At 50.6% G+C, this 22,474-nt stretch overlaps 1 protein-coding gene across 9 annotated transcripts in view; it reads right to left on the minus strand.

Moving 5' to 3' along the window:
- LOC147632417 (kinase family with ARM repeat domain-containing protein) overlaps nt 1-22,474 on the minus strand; it is a 67,554-nt gene that overhangs the window by 12,738 nt on the left and 32,342 nt on the right. For 3 of the 9 annotated variants that reach the window (XM_086807227.1, XM_086807228.1, XM_086807234.1), the window contains 3 exons: nt 14,071-14,132; nt 13,902-13,980; nt 13,706-13,765 (listed from right to left, as the gene is read on the minus strand). In XM_086807227.1, coding sequence (XP_086663353.1) covers nt 13,706-13,765; nt 13,902-13,980; nt 14,071-14,132 — 201 coding nt within the window. Of the gene's footprint in view, nt 1-3,871; nt 4,892-13,705; nt 13,766-13,901; nt 13,981-14,061; nt 14,133-14,523; nt 14,849-22,474 lie in introns of those variants that run through there. The other 6 variants (XM_086807231.1, XM_086807232.1, XM_086807229.1 and 3 more) reach the window with 4 other exon arrangements.

The following is a 22,474-nucleotide window of genomic DNA, read 5'->3' on the forward strand; positions in this document are numbered from 1 at the left end:
GCAGGTGCACGTCTGCACTAGATCCAGGCTCTTGACCATAGAGCTCTCACAAAGGCTCGAGATACTCTATGACCAACTGACTAACCTTGGCCACCCTTTTATAAGCTCTTGGCCGGTCCACCGAGCGTCCACACTTGGGCACCCGCCCGTCCATACTTGGGTGCCCGTTTGTCAGTCTATCCCTAGCTCAGCCTGCCTACCTCCAAGCTTCCCCAAGCCTCAAAGCTAGTCTTGTGTGCGTGTTGCACACGGTAGATACACTCTGTGCACATGACAATGAGAAGAGAAGAACAAATCTCAATTAGGCACATGCTAGAAGAGGTAATGAGAAGACACAATGAGAGAACATAAACACAAGCATGAGTCACTTCACATATATATGTAAACAAGCTTACTAAATTTGAATATCAACATCAAGACCAAAGGAAATGTCATAGCACAAACGAGAAAACTCAAGATAATGATGATGAAAATAGCACGCAACTCCTCCTAGGAAGTGTGAATTGTGTATGGTGACAGACACAGCGCAACGCTGCTCTCTATGTAAAAGGTGATGCACTTCGGACGCACACTGATGCGACCGCATGTGACCAAGAACACAAAGAGCATCAGATCACCTACCTTACTGCTGAGCACGTGAACCTGAGCCAATCCTACATACACTGCAAACCAATACGAGGACAGATACAGGGCCAGCGAGCTGTCGTCCCAGTACAGGTATCCTAATGGTGACCTCACAACGGCAGGTATCCCAACGTCCACGAGTCGGGATTACCGAGCAAGCCAAAGGATGACAAAGACAACCTTCAGACATACTTTTAAGACATCAAGGCACTAGTTGGGACCCTAGCCAAGCTCATTCACAGCTCCAGTCTCTCACATCCTCACATCAACTCATGCAATGAGAACACTTGCCTCCCATCATCATCAGAACACTTCACAACATACTTTCGCACACTGCCCACAAGTGAGATTCAAGAAGCATATTACTGGACAACAGCTACAAATTTTTGGACCTATCTTAAAGACACCAAAGCTCTCAAGGGCTTTAGGCATTGGTGAGACATTTATTAAGTATGAAAAAAAAATACAAAAGGGAGATTTTAAACCACACAAGGGGGAAATCTCAACCAATCAGGTGCCTTGTGCTACTGCCAACAAGGTCCCATATGAGTGGCAGTGGAAAAGATGCCATGATCCCACTCTCTTATAAACTGGACGCGCTTTCTCTCTGCAGCCCTCAAAGATCCTTGGATTCTGGCCGGAGTGGCCATGAGAGTGTGGATAATATCACTCCAAATCCTGCAAATGCACTGTGTATCATAAACCAAAGTGCCCTCAATGGCCTAATCTAGCCTTCCAAATGTGCCAAGCTACAATTCTAGCAATAATCTCCCATGCACTCCAACCCCTATGCGGGTAGATCCATGATCCATCCAAGATGCAAAACTATATATTGATTTCCATTTGTTTTATTTACAGTATAATGTATGGGGGTGTATTAGACACCTTCAATTCCCCTCTGGGAGACACCTTCAATTCCCCTCCATGGGGTGTTTAAACTTTAGCATGATGTACTCAAATTTTGATGTCAGACACCCTTTTTAGGTTCTCTCTCTCTCTCTCTCTCTCTCTCTCTCTCTCTCTCTCTCTCTCTCTCTCTCTCACGTATATTGCCTCCACAACCTGCACAGCCATAGGTTACTGAGGCTTGCTTGGGAGTCTTCTTGACAGCTAGAAAAGCAAGGGCATGATCAGGTAGTATGGTCTGCTAGATTCACCTACTAGTTCCTCACCAACCATCTTTCCATTATAGCCTAGATGGCCCCTCCCTCCATCTGTCTCACTCATCAGGATACCAACCATCATTCTCTTCAGCCTACACACCCACGCCACATGCTTGCACCGTCAGCACTACCCACAAAGATGCAGTTCTACAAAGATCACTGCCTCAGGGTTACAGCAGATGGATTCATCGAAAGGCCTAGATACCTACACAGACCTATGTCACATGCCATGCAGATCGTGATTGGATGGATCCAGGTCTCATCTCATCACCTTTGAGTGGAGACGAGCACAGCAGAAGGCATTGCCAGAGAGGACAAGATCTGTAGACTCTGCTCTATAGAGATGGAGACGGAGAAGCACTACATCTACAGATGTCTAACATACTATGAGATCTGGAAGAGATTCCACTACCTTTTTTCCGAGAGGGATTTGTTCCATTGTCCAAGAATATTCATTTCCATGACTAGAGATGTCTAGGACTTTACCTCAAGACATTTCACAGTCGACCATTACTAAATATTTCCAGAGGTGGCACGGATCAAGAATCCGAAGAGGCCGTGTAGATCCTCCCAGGAGGACCAGATACCATACTGCCCATGGTGCACCTCAACCTCCAACATGGATCTAGGCATGGCTATGGTGAATCATAGTAAGTGGAAGTCTTTATGATGAACCTAATTACTAGATAGTTAAAACCAAAACTCACAATATGAATAATCAAAGCACACCAAATCATTCCTAAAATCTCACACAAAAGGAGAGGCTAAGTACAAAATAAATAGCCACAAAGGCTTCTCTCCACATCATCACTTACATCACCCATTTAACCTCATCCTTTACATCACTCAATCTTATCTATCCTCCTCATCAAATCACTTTTGCACACCTCGCACACTCTTAAAACATTCAAACTCACAAACTAATTAGCACACATGATGCTGACCTGCTCACACATGAAAACCAGCTCCTATTGGTTTTATTTTCAACATTGTAGTCACTCTAGACTGTGCCTATTAGCTAAAAAGCACCCAACATCCACGAGCCCCTGGTTTGCGAGAGCCCTTCACATAGCAGCTCCAGATCAGGAAGATCCTCCGATGCCATAGACACTTTCCCACTAGCAGTGGGCATGGCCAGCCCCTCGACAATCATGGACTCCCCTATGATGGATACTCTAGATGAACGAAGATATGAAACTGCACACAGATTAGCTTCCTTAAGTCCTGATATGGAGATATATTTCCACATGTATCCACAGATGCCTATTATCATCATCATTATACATGTAACTAGTTGTCCAAGTTTCTCTTTTCCATGATCGAGTTATCGTTAACCACTTCGTAGATTAACATGGTTTCACCCGCCCGACCTACTGTAAGGCGCTTTGCCATCTTACCCGCATGTAACAGGCAGCACTTGATTTATAAAGCAACCTTATCCTCACCTTAATGCCAAATGGGAAAGCAATAAACTTCATGTTGATAGTTACTTAGGACTTCGTTACTCTTGCTTGCTTGTGTTCTATTGGATTCTTGCATACCAGATGATTTGATTGCTTGAATAGGTTTGCTTGTCGGCTTCTCCTTACGGTGTGTGTGAACAGGGCAGCAAATGTGTGAAATTGGCAACCACAAGTCTGAAGGGCGAGGACAAGAGCGTGCCATTAGGACCGCCGGGTGTGAAGCAGTGGGTTAAGCAAAACCAGAGTGGCAAACATTGGGAGGCTGCCGACCAATACGCGGGTGGGATGATGTTGACCTCAGGCATGATAGTCGACGACCAGAGTGGGCGAGGATCAGCAGAAGTGGTGGCCAGCCTCAGCATGGCAGGGAGCACAACGAGCAGGTGGGGATGAGTTGGGCGTGGAGCAGCACCACGATGCGGAGAAGAAGCACGACTGAAGTTATGGGAAGCACCCTTGGCTCCTAGTCTAATGCACCAAGAGAGGGTTGAACCCTCTGCCCACTTGGCTCCTAAACTTCTCAATACACAAATGTTTGGCTCTAGCATTATGCCCAACCATACAATCGACAAAACCATAAACACATCATTGAGAAAGTTACAAGTCTGCATGAAAATACACCCAAGATGTGATTTAAAGCATCATGCTTATGTCCAGAAGAGGGCGTCAATGATGTCCACAACAGGAGTGCTGATGATGCAGTCGTCGTGCCTAGTGAACATATGAATAGCCACATATGGGGCCTGTCATCCTTTTAAATCATCCAGTCAGAGGCCAAGCCCACCATCAGCCCATCCGCCAGCACTTGAGATGCCACAAAGGAACATTCACACCGCGTTGTCCAAGGACCATTACTGAAGTAGCTACTTAACCTCTGGAGATAGAAGGTGCTGGTGGCAGACTCAAGTCTTGCAATAGCAGAGTTGCAAAAAGGAAGCTGGGGCTCGGTTGTTGTAACTTGTGATGACGAAGTTGTCTTGCACAATGAGAGCGTGGTGAAAGGGGATAAGAGCAGCGATAGTGTTGGGGGGGATAGGAATAGTGTTGGGGGGCGATAAGAAGGCAATAAGTTATAGGAATAGGCAGTTGGAGGAGACCATAGGGGATGTAGAGAGGGGCGATAGACCACGAAGCATTTGGGCCAGGGGGAAGGGCTAGGTAACGGGTGTAGGTGAACAGTCGGGGCGAAGAAGGTGGAGATGCACACGGCACACGGTGGCAGAGGGATGAGCGATGAGGGATGAGATGGCGTGAGAAGCGCACGAGGCAATACGCAATAGGCGATTAGGCGATAAGATGCAAGGATAAGTGCCGCCAGGTATGTGGGGTGATAAGCAGTGGAATGGTGAGGTGAGAGGAGCCCGATCCGTGGGCACAGGGAGAAGGTGTGAAGCACTGGTGCCCCACTTGCAGCCAACTCGAGGTGCTGCGTCAGCAGGCTGCGCCAAACGGTGTGCGTGAATGCCGGGCAGCAAATGTGTGAAATTGGCAACCACAAGTCTGAAGGGTGAGGACAAGAGCGTGCCATTAGCGCCGAGTGTGAAGCGGTGGGTTAAGGGAAACCAGAGCGGCAAACACTGGGAGGCTGCCAACCAATACGCGGGTGGGATACTGTTGACCTCAGGAATGATAGTCGACAACCAGAGTGGGCGAGGATCAGCAGAAGTGGGCGGCGTCACAACAAGTAGGTGGGGATGAGTTGGGCGTGGAGCAGCAAGCAGCACAATGCGGAGAAGCAGCACGACTGTAGTTATGGGAAGCACCTACTACGAGAGGCTGCAAGCACGCATCGAATCATGCTAAATCAGGCAGCAGGCAAAGCTAATTTGCATAAACAGGAGCCTGGGGCAGGGGAGTGATGGAAACTCGACCCCTCACCAGCGGGATCGCCAGGATTTAGCTAACCTATAGCTAAACTAAATGCCCATGAACAAGATGAAGAAAGGAGACGGAATTCTATCGATTTCCTTCAATGTTGGGAAAATCTTCTTTTATACAAAAACCCCATAGGCATTACAATCCCTTCATGTGGGATTACTCACACACCTTGTGATTTCACATGTGCATACCACGGGCAACCTACCCCTCTACAGGTACATGTGCCCACAGATCAACCCCGAAGGTTAGCTACCCCCATTGTCACGTACACAAGGCAGTACCATGGTTAATCCCAAATCTAATCCCTGCATTTAGGCCTTATCCAGGCAACAGTATTAGCTGCATGCATGCATCATTGTCAAGTCAGCATTCTGTTGGCAACAGATTTCAGCATATATCTATCAGTCAGCAGCAGTAGATGCCAGTCAGCAGCATCAGCCAAGATCGGCAACATTTATAAGTATTTATGGTGAAGAGGTTGGCATTTTATGTCACACATTTCATGTCAGAGGACACAGAAGCTGGCCGACAGCCCTTGGAACTGGCCAACCAGCATCCATGCATCATGTATAAGGAAGTAGTGCATTAGCTCATAAATCATCTCACTCCCTTATGGAGTTTGGTCATAGAATAGTAATAGCCAATCAGTAGAAGTAGTCAGAAGAAGTTCCTTTTGGAAATCATACATGTAACCTTTTTCATGTACATAATACAATATAGTGGAAACCTGTCTATCTCTCATGCGTTTTGCATTAAGGTTCCTACAGCGTGCTTAAGGGCTGTGATTAAGGCATGAAGACTTCCACTATGTGACACCCATGTCCCACCTCAACCCACTGTAATCACCTTGGACCATGCCACCCAACTACAACGCACTCCACATCCACAGGCCCAAAGTCCACACACCTCTCCCCAGAGCACCTCCAGATTAGGAAGATTCTTCAGCGATACAGAGATACTAGAAGAAATGGGATATCTGGCTCCTTCCTGTAAGAGTGCCGAAGGCGATGCCAAAACCTCTTCTGAATCAATGGATTAATCCCAAAGCTTTCCTAATGTGGCCCGAGGGTAGGAATCCTCTAAATCTATCTGATTCCTCACAGTGTAACTCAAGAAAGGCAAACTCTTCAAGCATTTGGCTGTGGTGATTTCGCTACATGTAAAATCAGCACTCTTCTGCTCATTTTGATATTAAATGCAATAAGAAAAACAACCAATATACCGTATGGTGCTCGCTGAAGCTCCGGCCCCCCTCCCTGCTCGCGTTGCCTGCACATCTGCGCCCTTCGCCTCCCTGCCTGCTCGCCCCCTCGCCTCCCCTCGCTCCTCCCCTTGCCCCCCCGCCTGCCTTCGCTGCTGCGCCCCCTCCCTCGCTGCATTGCCCGCCGCCCCTCCATTTGCCCCCCCCGCCTGCCTTCGCTGCTGCGCCCCTGCCCTAGCTGCTCTGCCCGCCGCCCTTCCTCACCTTCGCGCCCCCCCCCCCTCCTTCGCGCCCTCCTCCCCTCTGCAGCGGCCCGTCCCCCTCCTCCGCCAGCTCGCTCTCCACCCCTCCCCTCTTGCGCGCCGCTCCCCCCCCCAAGGGTTTCTCCTTCGCCTTCCCTCCCCCCCTCCTTTTTCTTGCTTCCGCCCCCAGGAGGTTCTGTTTTTCTGTTTTTTCTCCGTCTTCCGCCTCTCTGTGTGCAGCTCGATTCTTGCAGGATCTCCGCTTTCGCCTCGCCTTCGCCGTAGCTTCAGACTCTGATGGAGGCTCCTCCCGCCCTCAGAGGGACTCATCCACAGCCCCCTCGCCCGCCCTTGAGGACACCCCCATCAGGCTTTCTCTTTCGCCAGAAGAGGAAGCGAGCCTCACCGCAGAGGTGGAACGCCTCCAGGCTCATTCCACCATTTGCCGTATAGTCGGCACTCGCCCCAGCAGAGGGGAGATCCGGGATCTTCTTCAGGCCCGCCTTCTTGCAGATGTGGGCAAGATCCTGGACGTACAGCTACTGGGCCGTGGACATTACCAGATCGAGTTCGAGGCCGCCCAGAGCGTTGCCAAGGTCCTTGCCATGAGTCCCCTTGACATCAAGGGTGCTCGGGCTTTCTTCAGACCTTGGCAGCATGGATTTGACCTAGCAGCGGCGGAGCAGGGAGAGCGCCTTTTCCATGTTACAGTTTGCTTCCCTGGACTCCGCCGGGAGTATCTTCCGCTCCTCTCTAGGCTAGGAGCATTGGTGGGCTCGGTACTAGAGACTGGCCCCTCAGCAGCTTCAGTGGTTGGCCAGAGAGCTGGGCTACCTTCGGTCAGAGTGTTGGTGTCTGACATCTCCTCCCTTCCTAAGGTCATTCAGCTACCTAGGATAGGGGGGGGATGGATAGAGTGGAGTTCTCGGGGCTCCCGAATCAGTGCTTCATTTGCAGGCAGGTCGGCCATCTGGCCAAGGCGTGCCCTCGCAGGAGACCCCGACCCTCACCACAGCAACAGGCCACTGATGGCCCGCCCACAGATGCGGCTCGGCAGGCTGCCTCCGAGAAGCCTGCTCAGGCCACAGAGACCTCGGAGTGGCAGCCTTGACAGGGGCGCCGCCGAGGGAGACAGTCACAGCAGCACGCCCAGAGACCGCTGCAGCAGCAACCACAGTCTCAGCCTCACTGGGTTTCCGTGAGGAACAGCTTTTCTCCCCTCCAAGAGGAGACCCCCGCGGCGACGACTGAGGACCAGGAGATGCCAGCACCCCCTCCTTCACCCCCCCCCACCCCCGTCCCCTCCCACCGCCTCGCTTCCACCATCGCCTCCTCCCGTCCCCGCTCCGGTTTCGGCAGCGGCTCCCGCTCCACCCCCCTCGCCCCCCCCCTCCTCCCCCTCCGCCCGCCTCACCTTCCCGGGAGGCCCTGGCAGTCCCCTGGCGTTCACCTGCAGTCCGGAGGGCGCTGAGCACCGACCTCGCTCGAGCATCACAGAGGAGACCTACCATGCCGATTCGGGCTTCACGGATTTCATCTATCCGCAGTCGACTGAGTCGCCTCGGCATTAGACAGCGCTTGGAGGCTTTTGATTACGCATTCACACGGCTTTTTGGAGCAAAGGGCCCCCATGAGCCAGCACCCATCCGAGTTCATGTAGTGATACCTCCGGCCCGCGGGGAGGAGGCACTAGATTCAACGGTGGCCTTCTCGTTCCCTCTATGTGGCCCTTGCGATCGGGAGTGGACTCTAGAGCTCGCTCTCAGCACTTTGAAGACTCAGGCAATTGAGTTTTCTCATCATATGAGCGATTTGGAGGTGACAGATGTGATAGGCCGACTATGGGAGTTGGCTCATTTTTTCTTGGATCCTGGGAGTGTGGATACCTCAGGGATTCGTCATTTGGTCGTTCGCATAGTGGCAGACTTAGCACGCGACCCTGGATATGTGTGTATACACGAGGTTGCTCTGTCAGAGCGGGAGGCAGTCGCCATGGGCCACAGCCACTGGCGCCTAATCCGTGATTCTTGCAGTACACCGGGTGGACTGATTCGCAGCCGCTCGGATGGGAACTACTCTCCATCCAAGCCGCTTGCGAAGGCCCGCCGTATGGCTGAGACAGCATCCACCTCAGAAGGGCATCCATGAGGATCATCTCATGGAATGTACAGGGCCTTGGCGGAGCACATTTTATACGCTATCGTGGTTGCTTGAGGCAGGAGCTTCAGAGGTGCCTGGTTGGTGGCAGCATTGATATTTTGATGATGCAAGAGCACCACTTGGGTGAGAGCAGGATCTGGAGATATGTTTCGGTGATGCCTGGTAGATGGGACACTTTTTGGTCTGCAGGGTTTGGTCCTTTGGGTGGACAGGGAGTAGTATGCATGGTCATTGCAGATGTATGGCGGCAGGCCATTGTGGATCGAGGGATCATTGTGCCTGGTAGAGCACAGTATGTCATTCTGAGGATGCATGATGAGCTCTTGGGCGTGCTCAACGTCTAAGCGCCCAATCATGCTAGTGCCAGAGCAGAGTTCTGGACCCAGGTTACGGATGCATTGCCAGAGGCCGCACATTGGTGTGTCGGGGGAGACTTCAACATGCTTGAGGACCCGGCCGATAGGGTGGGAGGCAGTCATGTTACAGTGCACGGCACGGAGCTTGCAGCTTGGGACCGGTTTTGCATGTCACTGAGGATCACTGATGCATGGCAACATGGGGCTTTCTCCCGTTCTCAAGACAGTCTTAGTTTCTCTCGGTCGGATCGCCGGCAGGGAGGGACTAATCTATCACGGATTGATCGCTTTTATGTGGGCGACTGGTTAGGGGAGCGAGGGGGCTCCGTCGGCATTCTCGCTAGCACCTCATTTTCAGATCATGCGCCAGTTATCTTGACATTGGAGGAGAGGACACGGGAGCCCAGCTTGCAGTTGAGGATCCCAGAGAGGGTACTTACAGATCCCAGTCTCGCTGAGGACATTGAGAGGATCTGGCATGATAGTCAGTGCTCTGACCAGGATGCAGCGGGCCAGTGCGCCCAGGGACTCATCGAGCTTAGCTCTTTTCTGCACGCTGCAGCTTTGACACGGCTGGGAGAGATTCGCGAGCGGGAGCATCGGCTGAGACGCAGCCTTGCTTCGCTACAGCGCCTTCAAGAGCAGCAGCCTGCATGTGAGTGGGTGGCGTCCCAGCTGAGCCAGGCACGCCAGGAGGTTAGAGAGGCAGAGGAGCAGAGACATGAGTTTTACTATCGTCGTCAGGCCTCTCAGTGGACGCAGCTAGGTGATAGAGTGACTGGAGAGTTTTTTGAGATCACTGGACCCCGCCATGCGCGAGCAGGAGTCCGTCAGCTTGGTAGACCGGATGGATCGGTAGCTACTGAGCTCGGGGAGATCAGAGCCATTGCCACTGCATTCTATAGAGACCTGCTTTCAGCGGAGCCAGCCACTGAGAATCGAGATGCTTGCAGACAGACTGTGTGGGCCCATGTGCAGAGAAGGGTCACAGACCGTATGCGTACAGTTCTAGGTGCGCCTCTGTCAGAGATTGAGCTTGCCGAGGCCTTGAGGGTCCTGCCGCGACATAGTTGCCCAGGGGAGGACAGACTGACGCCGGCCTTTTTTATGCGCTATTGGGACCTTTTGGGACCAGGCCTCCGCAGGGGCTTTCAGTATGTTTTGGACACTGGGGTGATGCCACAGAGCTTTTCAGAGGGCTTGATCTATCTTATCCCCAAGGGGGAGGGAGTATCAGATGATATTCGGCATTGGAGGCCTATTACGATCCTCAATACTGTCTACAAGGTCTTAGCAAAGGCCTTGAGTTTGAGGATCCAACCCTTCCTTGGGAAGTTGATTCATGCTACTCAAACAGGATTCGTCAAGGAGCGCAGTATCCTTGACAACATCTTTACTTTTTGGGAGGCGACGGCCCGAGCTAGATTTCTTGGCGAGGACTTGGTCGTGATGCTTCTCGATTTTGAGAAGGCATACGATAGAGTTGATTGGGGTTTCTTAGAGGGCACTATGCTTCGCCTGGGCTTTGAGCCAGGATGGATCAGAGGGGTGGCGGCTCTGTATTCCACAGCTCGCAGCCAGGTGTTGATTGCAGGAGGACGGGGGCCGAGTTTTGAGCTGACCAGATCAGTCCGTCAGGGGTGTCCCCTCGCCTCTTTTCTTTTTCTCTTCTTTGCGGAGGCTATGAGCATGTATTTGACGACAGAGGAGGTTGGTTTGAGAGGACTCCAGCTCCCAGTCCGGGGGGAGGACCTGCTCGATGCTGAGTTTGCAGACGACATGGGCTTATTTTTGCATGGCCAAGAGGCCAATCTTCTTCGGACAGAGCAGTCGCTCTAGGTTTTTAGTGCAGCTTCGGGAGCATTGATCAATTGGCGCAAGACAGTGGCCTTTTGGATCAGTAGTGCACCCACTCCGGCATGGAGCCCGGACCCCGGTTTTAGATGGATTCCTCCAGGCACAGCAGTGCGGTATTTGGGATGCCAGATTGGACTAGATTTGTCACCTGAGCAGCAGATTGCCCCGCTTCTTCTGAGCATTCGAAAGAAGCTTTTGTATTGGAGTACAGCTCGACTATCCTTGGCTGGGAGGGTGGTGATCAGGTGCTGTTAGCGACCATGTGGTACATTACGTCTTGCTGGATCTTCTCGAGCTCTTGCATCAGCCAGGTAGTACAGAGGCTGATCAGGAACTTTCTGTGGTCTGGGCGGGACGGTCAACCAGCCCGGGCAAAGGTTGCATGGGCAGTTATTACACTTCCGCTGGCTCAGGGAGGTTTGGGCATTATAGATCCAGTCGATCAGAGTAGAGCCTTATTGGGGAAGCTTATTGTTCGGGGGCTGCTTCCAAGCGCTGAGCCTTGGACAGAGCTCCTCTTGCAGCGGCTGCAGGCTTGGGCGCCCCTAGCAGGGGACACTTGGGCACCAGAGATTCGCTGGATCTTCATAGAGATGAGGAGGACAGGCCTCAATAGAGGATGGGAGGACAGATTTGCTTTGAGTATCCTGAGAGCTTGGGAGCTGCTGAGACCGGGGCTCTCTCAGCGACCTCCTCCTTGTGTTGAGGAGCGGGCCAGACAGCCGCTCATCTGGAGCCCAACGGTTCGCTTAGAGCAGGGTCATATGCTGGGTTCTCGGCCTCGTCTAGCCTGGGGGCCTTTAGCGGCAGGCCCAGCACGTAGTTTTGGAGACTGGCAGGCCTTTTGCAGTCTCCCAGAGGAGATCCAGGTGGAGAGGCTCAGTCACTTCAGAGGGGGGTTGATTATGAGGGATGATATTCAGGAGGCACTCACAGAGGAGTGGTTCACGCCTCTCGAGCCAGTGGCCCCACGGTGGATGGGAGCCTTTACACAGTTGGAGATCCTGATTGCTGTCAGAGCTTGCACTAAGGATGGCAGATGCCTCTACTATGAGATTCAGGATGAGGGCAGACTTCAGAGAGTGGAGGTGGAGTCGCCTTTGGTTGCAGAGTGCACCTTTCAGAGGATACGGGTAGTGGCCGCCGCTTCTCGGAAGTGGCATATTGACCCCGACCCTGCTGATGTGCTCCCGGATTGGCGCATATGGGCATATGCAACGCGCCCCTTGGCCCGGCTACAGTGGGACCCCGGGGAGTACGAGTGGCATGATCCTTATGCATCCCTTGAGGCCACAGAGATCACCTTTTTCCAGTATACTGTTCGGCTGGGGCGGCATATTTTGACGGCGAGGAGGACGGTCTCTCCAGCTGCAGCGGGGCATTGGCGGCTACAGGGACTCTCACAGGAGTTCCTGGAGGATTTTTGGGCTCGACTCTGGGCTAGTCGACAGGCCCGCAGGATCTCGACTTTCCAGTGGCTGGTCGCCCACAGGGGCTCAGCAGTTGGCACTTGGCTTGTTTACAGCGGTCTTCCAGCGGCCTGCGTCCGATGCGGCCACCCTATGGAGACACAGAGACATTGCCTTTGGGATTGCCCTCAGGCGCAGCAGATTTGGCTGCGGATGCTGCGTATTCTGGCTCCCCTCTCTCCAGAGGGTATGTTTACGTGGGGTGCCGCTGCTTGGTCGACTTCGTCAGGGCCTGCTATGGGCTATGAGATGGAGCAGGGCAGTCAGGCCATCAGATTCATTAGGGGCCAGCCTCGCCTGGTTCCGGCACCGGATTTCTCGTCCGCCAGCTGGACACAGGAGAGGGATTTACGATGGGAGCTCCTCAGCAGCCTCACCATCTGGTTCACTTGGAGGGCCCGGTGCTTTACGGCCTTTGAGGGGAGATTGGAGCCACCAGCAGAGACTGTACGGGGGATTTGGCAGGAGTTGATCCACACCCTGCGAGGACAGTATGACCGCATCCGGGGAGACTCGGATGAGGCGATCTTGCGGCGCCAGGTCTTTCACACCACTTGGCGCTGTGGCCCCTTCTACACCTTACACACGGGATCCCCCCGTTGGCACTACAGGCCACCTGTTTGGCTTTTCCCCCCCCCTATTGTATGATTTAGCCTCTCAATCCTTTGTACTGATGCTTGTATTTTGCAACACCTAGGGAGAGTCTCCCGGGCTGCCTTGCTGTATTCACTGCTCTGTTTCTCTTATGAGCAGGAGAGATCTTTTGTAGCCCTACGGGCGTTTTTTATATAACTAATGAAAGGATCTTTTCTCGGAAAAAAAAAAAAGAAAAACAACCAATGTGAGAACTAAGAATACCGGAAACCACAAAGCTCTATTGCACGAAAAGCAGAGTTCCAACACACTCATAGAAACAGTCGGGTATTTTTGGCCTAGGAAACCGGAGAGAAGTTTAACTCTACAGACCAACTAGGAACAACCTTTCAAGCACTTTTGTAGCCAAATGGCAGACACCCCTTGGACACTAAAGATAGATATTCTCAACCTTTAAAAAAACATCCAAAATGTCATAATTCAAAATGTAAATACTTTGTCCTAAAAAGGAGTGATTTTGCATTCAGATTATCCATTTACAAAAGATACTGCTCAATAGGCTTCATAACACTTCGGAAAAGGTCACAAAAGTTTTTGCCAGGCAGAATGGTATGATAGTCACTGGGCAAGGGGCTGTCAACATGTGTATCATTCAATTAAACCTAAACAGATCAGAAATCGCTCAAACACACTGGTACCTGTTGAACGGAACTTTTGGAAATATCATTAAGTCGCCGAGCCAGTCCAAAATCACATAACTGTATCCAAACCACACCCCACATCAACAAGCAAAAATTGGGCATCTTTCAGTGTGATAATAACACCATAGTTACCATTCTTTATATTTCTAGCCATTTGAGATGTCATTTTAAATATAAAAAAACTTCACTTCACCTTTAAACGCCCATTCTCATCTAGCAAAATATTGGATGGCTTGAGGTCACAATATATAACCCCCTTCGAGTGCAAAAACCTGGCAAGTCACATCAATGCCACCTTAGCCACTAGAAACATCAAATTATGCCAATAAAGAACAGCTATAGTTAATGTGAACATGTGTTACTGCAGTGCGTGAACAAGGTCACGAGCAAAGTCGTGGATAGACTCCTCCGGCAGCCTCGTATCCTGTATCAACACAAAGGCTTAGCATAAGCAATCTTCCTTCCCGTCTAGATTCACAGACAAGCACACTCATGTTGAAGAAATTAGCAGCAGCATACTCTCTTCCGTCCCTTCATGCATATCAACCTCCACTGTGAAAAAGGGGAAGGGCCCATGAGATGCTGCTCTATGCAGTGACGTTTTAGATAAGGCTGCTGAAGAGAAGTACAAAAAAAACTACCAAGCACACGTGGACTGCACACACTTCATAGCTTCACCATTTGGCCAAGCCACCAAACAGACAACACGAAATTGCAGTACCTTAGAAGATAATCTTTGTTTAAAAAGAAAAGTGATTCTTTCTAAATCATATATCTCGCCTACATCGTATCCTTGAAAAACATCTACAACTCACATAGACTACATGATGTATCGCTAAATGAAGTGGAGCTGGTTTTCTTGGAGAACAACGCTTTTTCCAAATGCTCCATGTGCTATTCAGGAAGATCAAGACATGATTGCGGAACGCAAAGCATGCTTCCGGGTCAGAACTTAAATACCCCCATTATCATTTTGTTGAAAGATGCTGGGGCATTGATGAGACCACATGACATAGCCAGGAATTTTTAGTGGCCTTTCTCTATTGAACGCAGCCATACGCGCATCCTTTTCTGCAATTCTGATCTTATGGTTAGCACTCCTAAAAGCTATCTTAAAGAATACTTTAGCACCATCTAGTAACTCATCCACAGCATCAAAAACTTGCTATTGACAGTGACCTTGTTCAAAGCCCTATAATCAATACACAATCGAGATGATCCATTTCTCTTTCTTTTTTTCCAAGAAAAGATCCTCCTGTTGGTCATAGATTAGGTATTTATTATCTTTTTGGAAAGGCCAAAGGCCACAAAAGATGTACCTTTTTGTATTATTGAATATACTGAATACACAGCCACCTCCGAAGGGGTCGCGGTTTTGCCACCACCGAGGAGCCGGGTGGAGGAGAGGCTAGTGAGTCTCCATACTCTGTCTTATCTGAGGAGATGCACGGACTCAGAGCAGACAGTGCGAGATCTATGACTTTGAGGATCCCTTGAGACTAGAGCCGCTAGCTACAGAGGATACAGGGACCACTCGGATCTCCGCTGATGGAGGAGCTGACAGCACTGGATATGGGCAACATTTGCTGGAGCTTGGGGACCGACACCATCTCGTTATCTATAACGGGATGACTCAGTGGCCAGATTCAGGTGGGTTGACTTGCTTTCCAGTGGGAGGCAGCAGTAGTACAGTGGATTATGTGATGGGATCCCGGGAGGCAGCAGATATGGTGTCTCACTTCACCGTACTACCATGCCCCATTGGGGCGGATCATACATACCTATCCCTCACTTTCAGGAGCTTACTGGAGACCCACCCACCATCATATAGCCACCACGCACTATTTTTTACTCCAATAAGGACCTAGCCGAGGTGTACGACTATCATGTTCATGATCAGCTATTTGCCTTAGATCCATCGGCACCCATGGCCATGCTCGCCTCCCAGCTCTCACATGTACTGCACTCCGCAGCCCGCGAGGAGTTTCCCATACCACATACAAACAGGACGGCCACCTACATCTGGGAGCATGCCCTAGAACCGATGGTATGATGATGAGTGCAGAAACCTTTACCGCAGTCTCCGAGTGTGCAGAGGGCTCGCTAGGGGATCACCCAAAGGCAAGCAGGCAGGCAGGAGGATGCATACTCTCACCCGCCGTAAGCGGCGAGCTTATGAGGAGGCTCAGTACTGGGACACATATCACATGCTCATGAGCAGAGATGCTGCTGCTGCTTGGAGGAGACTCAGAGAGCCCCGTCCTCCCACACCTATTGCCGATCCTCAGACCTGGCAGACATATGCAGAGAGACTTTATGATGTGCCTGCACAGCCCCCTATACCACAGCCCACAGAGCCATGCTCCACAGTCTCCACCTTCTTCACCCCACCTATGGTTAGGAGGGCCATATGCCAACTCCAACATGGGCGGGCGACAGATCATACAGGATTACAAGGAGAGCATCTCATCTATGCTATTGATACATTGGCACCATTTCTTGCTCATCTCTTCAACAGAGCTCTGTCAGAGGGGTTTCCGGCTGAGTGGACGATGCACACTATTGTGCCGATCCATAAAGCGGGAGATGTACTAGACCCCGGGAACTACAGGACCATCATGATTGGCCATATATTGGCCAAACTATACGGGGCAGTTTTGGAGGCAAAGCTAAGCACTCATGCAGAGGTTGGGGGATTGAGAGCAACAGGCCACGCAGGCTTCCGTCGAGCCTTCTCGACCATCGACCACATTTTTACATTGAGGTGCCTGATTGATCAGGCCAAGGCACGGAGGCAACGGCTCTATTGTTGCTTTGTGGATTTCCGCACGGATTTGATACTGTGCCCAGAGAGCGCCTCTTTCGGCGACTACAGACACTAGGCATACCTTCAGACATGATGTGGGGCATACATAGGCTATATGAGCAGGTCTTTGGGAGAGTCCGATGCCCAGGAGGCTTGTCCGACACAGTTGATAGCACCATTGGTGTGAAGCAGGGGTGCCCGCTCTAAACAGTGGTCGATTACATCACACAGGGAGGAGGCTCTGGGGTTGAGCTATCAGGTATTACTGTCCATGTTATGCTTTATGCTGATGACATCGTCTTGGTATCCGACACGCAGGTTGGGCTTCAAAGACACCTTGTGGCTCTTGATGACTTCTGCGCACAGCAGGGGCTCACAGTGAACCTTGGGAAAACCAAGGTTATGACCTTCCACACTTCACCCGCAGTCAGGAGCCACACTACTTTCACATTAGCAGGAGGGCGGGTCGAGGTGGTGAGCTCTTATGTTTACCTTGGCATCACATTTACTAGCTCAGCTGGACGCTTCTCCATGGCTCAGGCAGTTTGAGAGACAGAGTGACCCGAGGGTATGCAGCTCTTGCTGGCCTTGAGCGTCAGTGTCATCAGGCACATTTTCAGGAACCCCGCACGAAGGGGTGGCTCTTTGATACATTAGTGACACCAGCCTTGATGTCTGCAGCAGCGGTTTGGGCACCAGGGCTTGCAGCCTCCACATGGGTACAGCTAAAGAGACCATAGATCTTGATGCTCTCGAGGATGATACGCAGCAAACCATCCATCCCGCACGACATTGTTCGAGCTGAGTTTGCTGCACCACCTATGGCAGTGGAGGCATTGTTCCAGACGATCTCCTTTATATACAAGATAAGGGAGATGCCCACGGAGAGATTATCCCGCCGAGCTTTTGAGGCATCCAGACAGCTGGCCGAAGCTGGACACACTGGATCTTGGTATGCACAGATGCTACAGTGGTTCTCACATCATGGGATAGACATTGAGCGGTTGCCACCTTTTCAGTATGATCAGTCTGCTCTCTCTCAATGAGAGGAACAGAGTGATGAGACAGGACATATGGCAGCACTACATACAGGAGACATGGACAGCACCAGAGAGCCCACTACCACCGAAGATGTTGTATTACAAAGACCACTTTATGAGCATCTCAGGGGATGGGTTTATACATCGACCGCGGTACATGGATGTATACATGCCACACAGCTCTCGCGTTGCTATTGGACAGCTACGAGTCTCATCACATCAGCTAGAGATAGAGGCTGGGAGAGCGGCACAGGTTCCCAGAGCTGAGCGGATATGCAGATTGTGCCGCGAGGAGGTGGAGACTAAAGATCACTTTGTATGTACATGTAGAGCCCACCAGGGGGTCAGAGATAGATATGCAGGATTGTTTGAGGAGCACTCTTCACTACATCAGTTGATGGAGGCCTTGGACCAGCGACAGCTTGGCAAACTACTACTAGAGCTTCATAGTTCTCGAGAGAGACTCCTCCAGACACCCGCTCCCACTAGGGGTGGGAGACAGTCCCAGCTCACAGATTCTTCCAGAGAGCTATGCCAGTGCCAGCTGATGTACCACGTGGGGTGACCGCACAGAGAGCAGAGGAATTGAGAGCCAGGAGGAGACCTAGACAGACTGGACATAGAGCACCCCGACTCCGTCACCGAGAGATAGCAGCTATCCGAATGAGACACCAGATGGAGACACAGGAGAGGCTAGCTCGCTTTCATTCAGACTCAGGGTACATGTTCACGCCATTCACAGCCTCAGCATCGGCGATGTATGATATCTTATATCCCTCTTATGGCACTCGATGGAGTTAGACTTAGATCTGCATAGCATGCTTGTACTACCCCTTCAGCATATAGAGATGCATCTTGCCTTAGCACTCCATCCACATCCCCACCCCCCCTTATATTGTTTGTATATGGGCTCCACCGATCCATGATGATTCACAATTGTATCCAGACACATGCAACTTTTTCTTTTCTTTCTCTTCTTCCGATGACCGGAAGAACACAGTTGTATTATTTTTTGTCTCATAGGCCGACTTTGGCCTCTCGTAGACGTTAATATCTCTCTCTCTCTCTCTCTCTCTCTCTCTCTCTCTCTCTCTCTCTCTCTCTCTCTTTTGATTGAACATTTTCATGGATAGTTTCATCCAGTACAACCGAATAGCCATCCACCCGGACGACCGCTCCAAGATAGTATTCATCACCCAATGGGGTACCTACATCTACAACAAGATGCCCTTTGGGCTGTGCAACGTTCCAGCCACCTTCCAACAGATTGTCACCAACATCTTCAGGGTGTACCTCCTGAGTTTCCTCTTAGATGATTTTTTTTTATAGGCACTCATCTCGTACCCTGTATAGAAGCCTTCTCAGAGCACCTTGCCCAATTAGCTTTAGTTTTCACCAAGTGTTTCCCCTCTCCTTGACGTCTCAATCCCTTACAGTGTCATTTCTTGAAGGTTGAAGGCGCACTCCTAGGCCGCATCATCTCTTTTAAAGCATGGTACCCAATCCCGACAACATCATCACCAGCCTTAGATTGCCCCCTCCCATCCGTCAAAAAGGAACCCAAGTCTTTGTTGGGCACATCAATTACCACCGTCACTTCATAGATACGTACGCAGACATGGCTCTGCCATTGATCCACCTAGTCAAACCATCCATCCTCTTGCAGTGATCCAGCCCTACATCTACCGCCTTCACCTACCTTAAAAAGTACCTAAAAGAAGCTCAAAGAAGCTCCCATCATCATCCCACCAGACTGGACGATCATCTTCCACGTCCACACAAATGCAAGTCTCACCGTTGTGAATGTGGTCCTCACCCAGCCAAGTCAGGAGTACAAAATGGACCGCCCCATCTACTACACCAGGCACCTCCTCACACCAGCTGAACAAAACAACACCACAAAGTGGGAAGGCATGGCCCTCGTCTACGCTTGGTAATCGGCTCTGCAAAGATGGTCATGATCGTGTTCTATGACAATGTGTCATCCCTCACGAGGTGCCACACTTGGACGAAGATGCCCACGAGGAACGTGATTGTGGTCACTGCCCAAGACACATCTCGGGCGCCCTCTTGTTCCAGCACCGGCTGTGGTGGCCAACCATGTTCAAATCCGATTCGCTAAGTCTTGTGACACATGCCAATCCGGGAAATTCCCACAACTCCCTTGACTTGTCTTTTGTTTCCACCCATCACACCGAGGCCTTTACCACCTCTGCAACTACTGCCCCTTTCCCTTCCACCATCTCATCTATATCCATCCGTCTCCGTCGTCACCGCTTTCGGGCTCAACTCAACAAACCTGAAATCTCCTCCTTCACTTGGCCTTTTGCTCGTTTCTTCCTTCTACAGCAACACACCACTTCACTTCCTTCCACAGATCCACCCCACCAAACTGTCCATGCTTCCCCTCGAACATCCAACCTCAAGTGCAACAAGATTTCCCCGCCTCCTCCCACCGTCACGAGACCACCTCTTCCAACCCACAAATCATTTCATTCCCTTTACCACCCCACCTATCACTCCCTGTAGCACCCCTCCCATTATTCCTTTCCCCACCCCTCCTATCCCCTCCCCTTCCATTTCCACTACAAGGGTCTCTCACGGCATTGTGTCAACGGGCGGCCCACTTCCCTTGTCCGCACTTACTTCCCTAGCCAGCACCTCGCCAAACACGATCACCACCCTCACCAGCTTGTCCCTCGCCTCACCAAAAGCATTTTCTGCTCCCTTCCCAACCTCACCATTCGCCCTCAACAAGCTCGCCACTCCCCCGCCACTGTACATAGGCAGTGGGATGTCATCTAGATTCCTCACAGAGGCCCTCCCTACCTCCATGGTGGTTACGACTCTTCCTGCCACTCCCTTTTCGATAGCTATCAATAGCTATTGGGGAGCCTTCTATCACTACATCTTCTTCGGATTCTCCACATGGAGTTGCCACTCCCTTGTTGGTAGCTATCAATCGCTATTGGGGAGCCTTCTGTCACTACAAAACCAGCCTCTCCAGAACCTTCTCAATGGATCCCAACCCTCAACATCTACTGTCATGTGCATGCACATGGACATGCTAATCCCAGTGATAATCCCTAATTTGTAGCAGAAAAAAACTATATCATGGAGCTACAACAGCTGTCATAGGGAGGGAAAGCATGGATGTCAACTAGGGCGCCCTTAATGACCAGATGGAGCACTTTCATGATCGTGTCAACAACAAGGGATTTGTCCAAGGAACTAGCCGACAGCAGGTCAGTCAGTTCATGCACTCTTCAAGGGCCTATATAAGGCGACGATTGGTTCATTGTTGATTATCTGACATCTAAACAATGTTAGGTCACAGTAGATTAGGTAGGATAAGTTCTCCACCTTTTTATGCGCATGCTAGGGCTGCCAAGACTTGTACCTTTTTGTACATTATACTGAAAATACAACTACCTCTCTTCTCTCCATTGCATCAGGTTGTTCCTAGAAAGGTGTTTAGAGCTGAAAGAAGACACAAAGCTTCCGTGCATGTGATATTGGCATCAGAGCTTTAGGTTTAACAATGCTAAACATTGATGGTGTCCCAGATGAAGGTGCACAATCCAAGGAGAGTAACACAAGATATAGGAGAAGTTCCCAAGAGGTTGGTAGGTGGTGTTCCAAAAGACCCAAGGGGAACGGCAACCTTGTGAGTCGGATGCCACTTGGGACATACCAAGAAAGGCGTTCAAGAAAACAGTTCCAAGGGATGATGATCATCCAAGGGGTGGAGTGAAGATGCCAGACTCAATACTCAAGAAAAGAAGACCAAAGAAAGTGTTCAAAGTGGAACAGATGCACAGATCTTCATATGATTAGGAGTGGAATTGGAGACAGGGCAAGGTTTTCAGTGAAAAGGTTGCCAGAAAGGGAAGGATGACAGGTATGGGAGACCATATGTGGAGACACGGGATGATGACAGTCATCCAGGGTCAGGAGTTGAAATCCCATCATCAAGTTCAGCAGAAGGGGATGTCATGTGCATGAACACGGACATGCTAATCCTTGATTTGCAGATGAAAAAGACTAAATCATGAAGCCACAACAGCTGTCATAGGCAAGGAAGGCATGGATGTGGACCTAAGCGCTCTCCGTCCAACAGATGGAGCACTTTCATGATGGTGTCTAAAAGAGTGCACAGAGCGGAAGCAAGATGAGCACTAGACTGTGTTGATATGAGAAGTGAGAGAGAGAGAGAGAGAGAGAGAGAGAGAGAGAGAGAGAGAGATGAAGCTAATAAGCTGAATATACTCCAATGAAAGAAATCCCGAGCAAGAGACATAATAGTCTCATAAGTGAAGGATACAAAAGGTGAAAGTGTGTCAACACATGAACCATACATCCATCAATCAATGAATGAAAGGGAAGAGGCCAGCCCACCTATTTATAGGTAAGAAGGGACTGGCCGATTGGAGCATGAGGAGCTGGCCGATTGGACATGATCATAAGAATATGACACAGCGGAAAGAGATAGCAAGACAAAGCACAATAGACATTGCAATAGATACACAATAGAGAGAATTTAAAATTCTGATTATACCAAAGAGGTACAAGTGATGGTGCTGTCCACCCGTGCGCTCTCAAGTAGAGCTTAGATGGCGATCTAGACAGACTCTGGATGGAGTATGTACGAAGTGCAGAAGGGGGTGGATACTCACAAGCATTGGATACCTTAGCTCATGGAAACCATGTCCTCATGACGTCGCCTCGAGGGCTCCCGCCCCCGAACCCTTGCCAGCTAACGTTCATACCCCTGACCATCTCCTAACCATCATCAATGGTCACAATAATGACCCCATCAGCATCTAGCTGCAAAGGTAGCTTTATAATCCGCTTCGATAAGAGAAAGCAACATTGCAAGCTGCTTCTTGCCACTCCAGGTAATGGTTCCAAAACCAAGTG

Source organism: Cibotium barometz, chromosome 13 (assembly GCF_041138505.1).
Source record: "Cibotium barometz isolate CiBa-2024 chromosome 13, ASM4113850v1, whole genome shotgun sequence".
Classification (NCBI taxonomy): domain Eukaryota; kingdom Viridiplantae; phylum Streptophyta; class Polypodiopsida; order Cyatheales; family Cibotiaceae; genus Cibotium; species Cibotium barometz.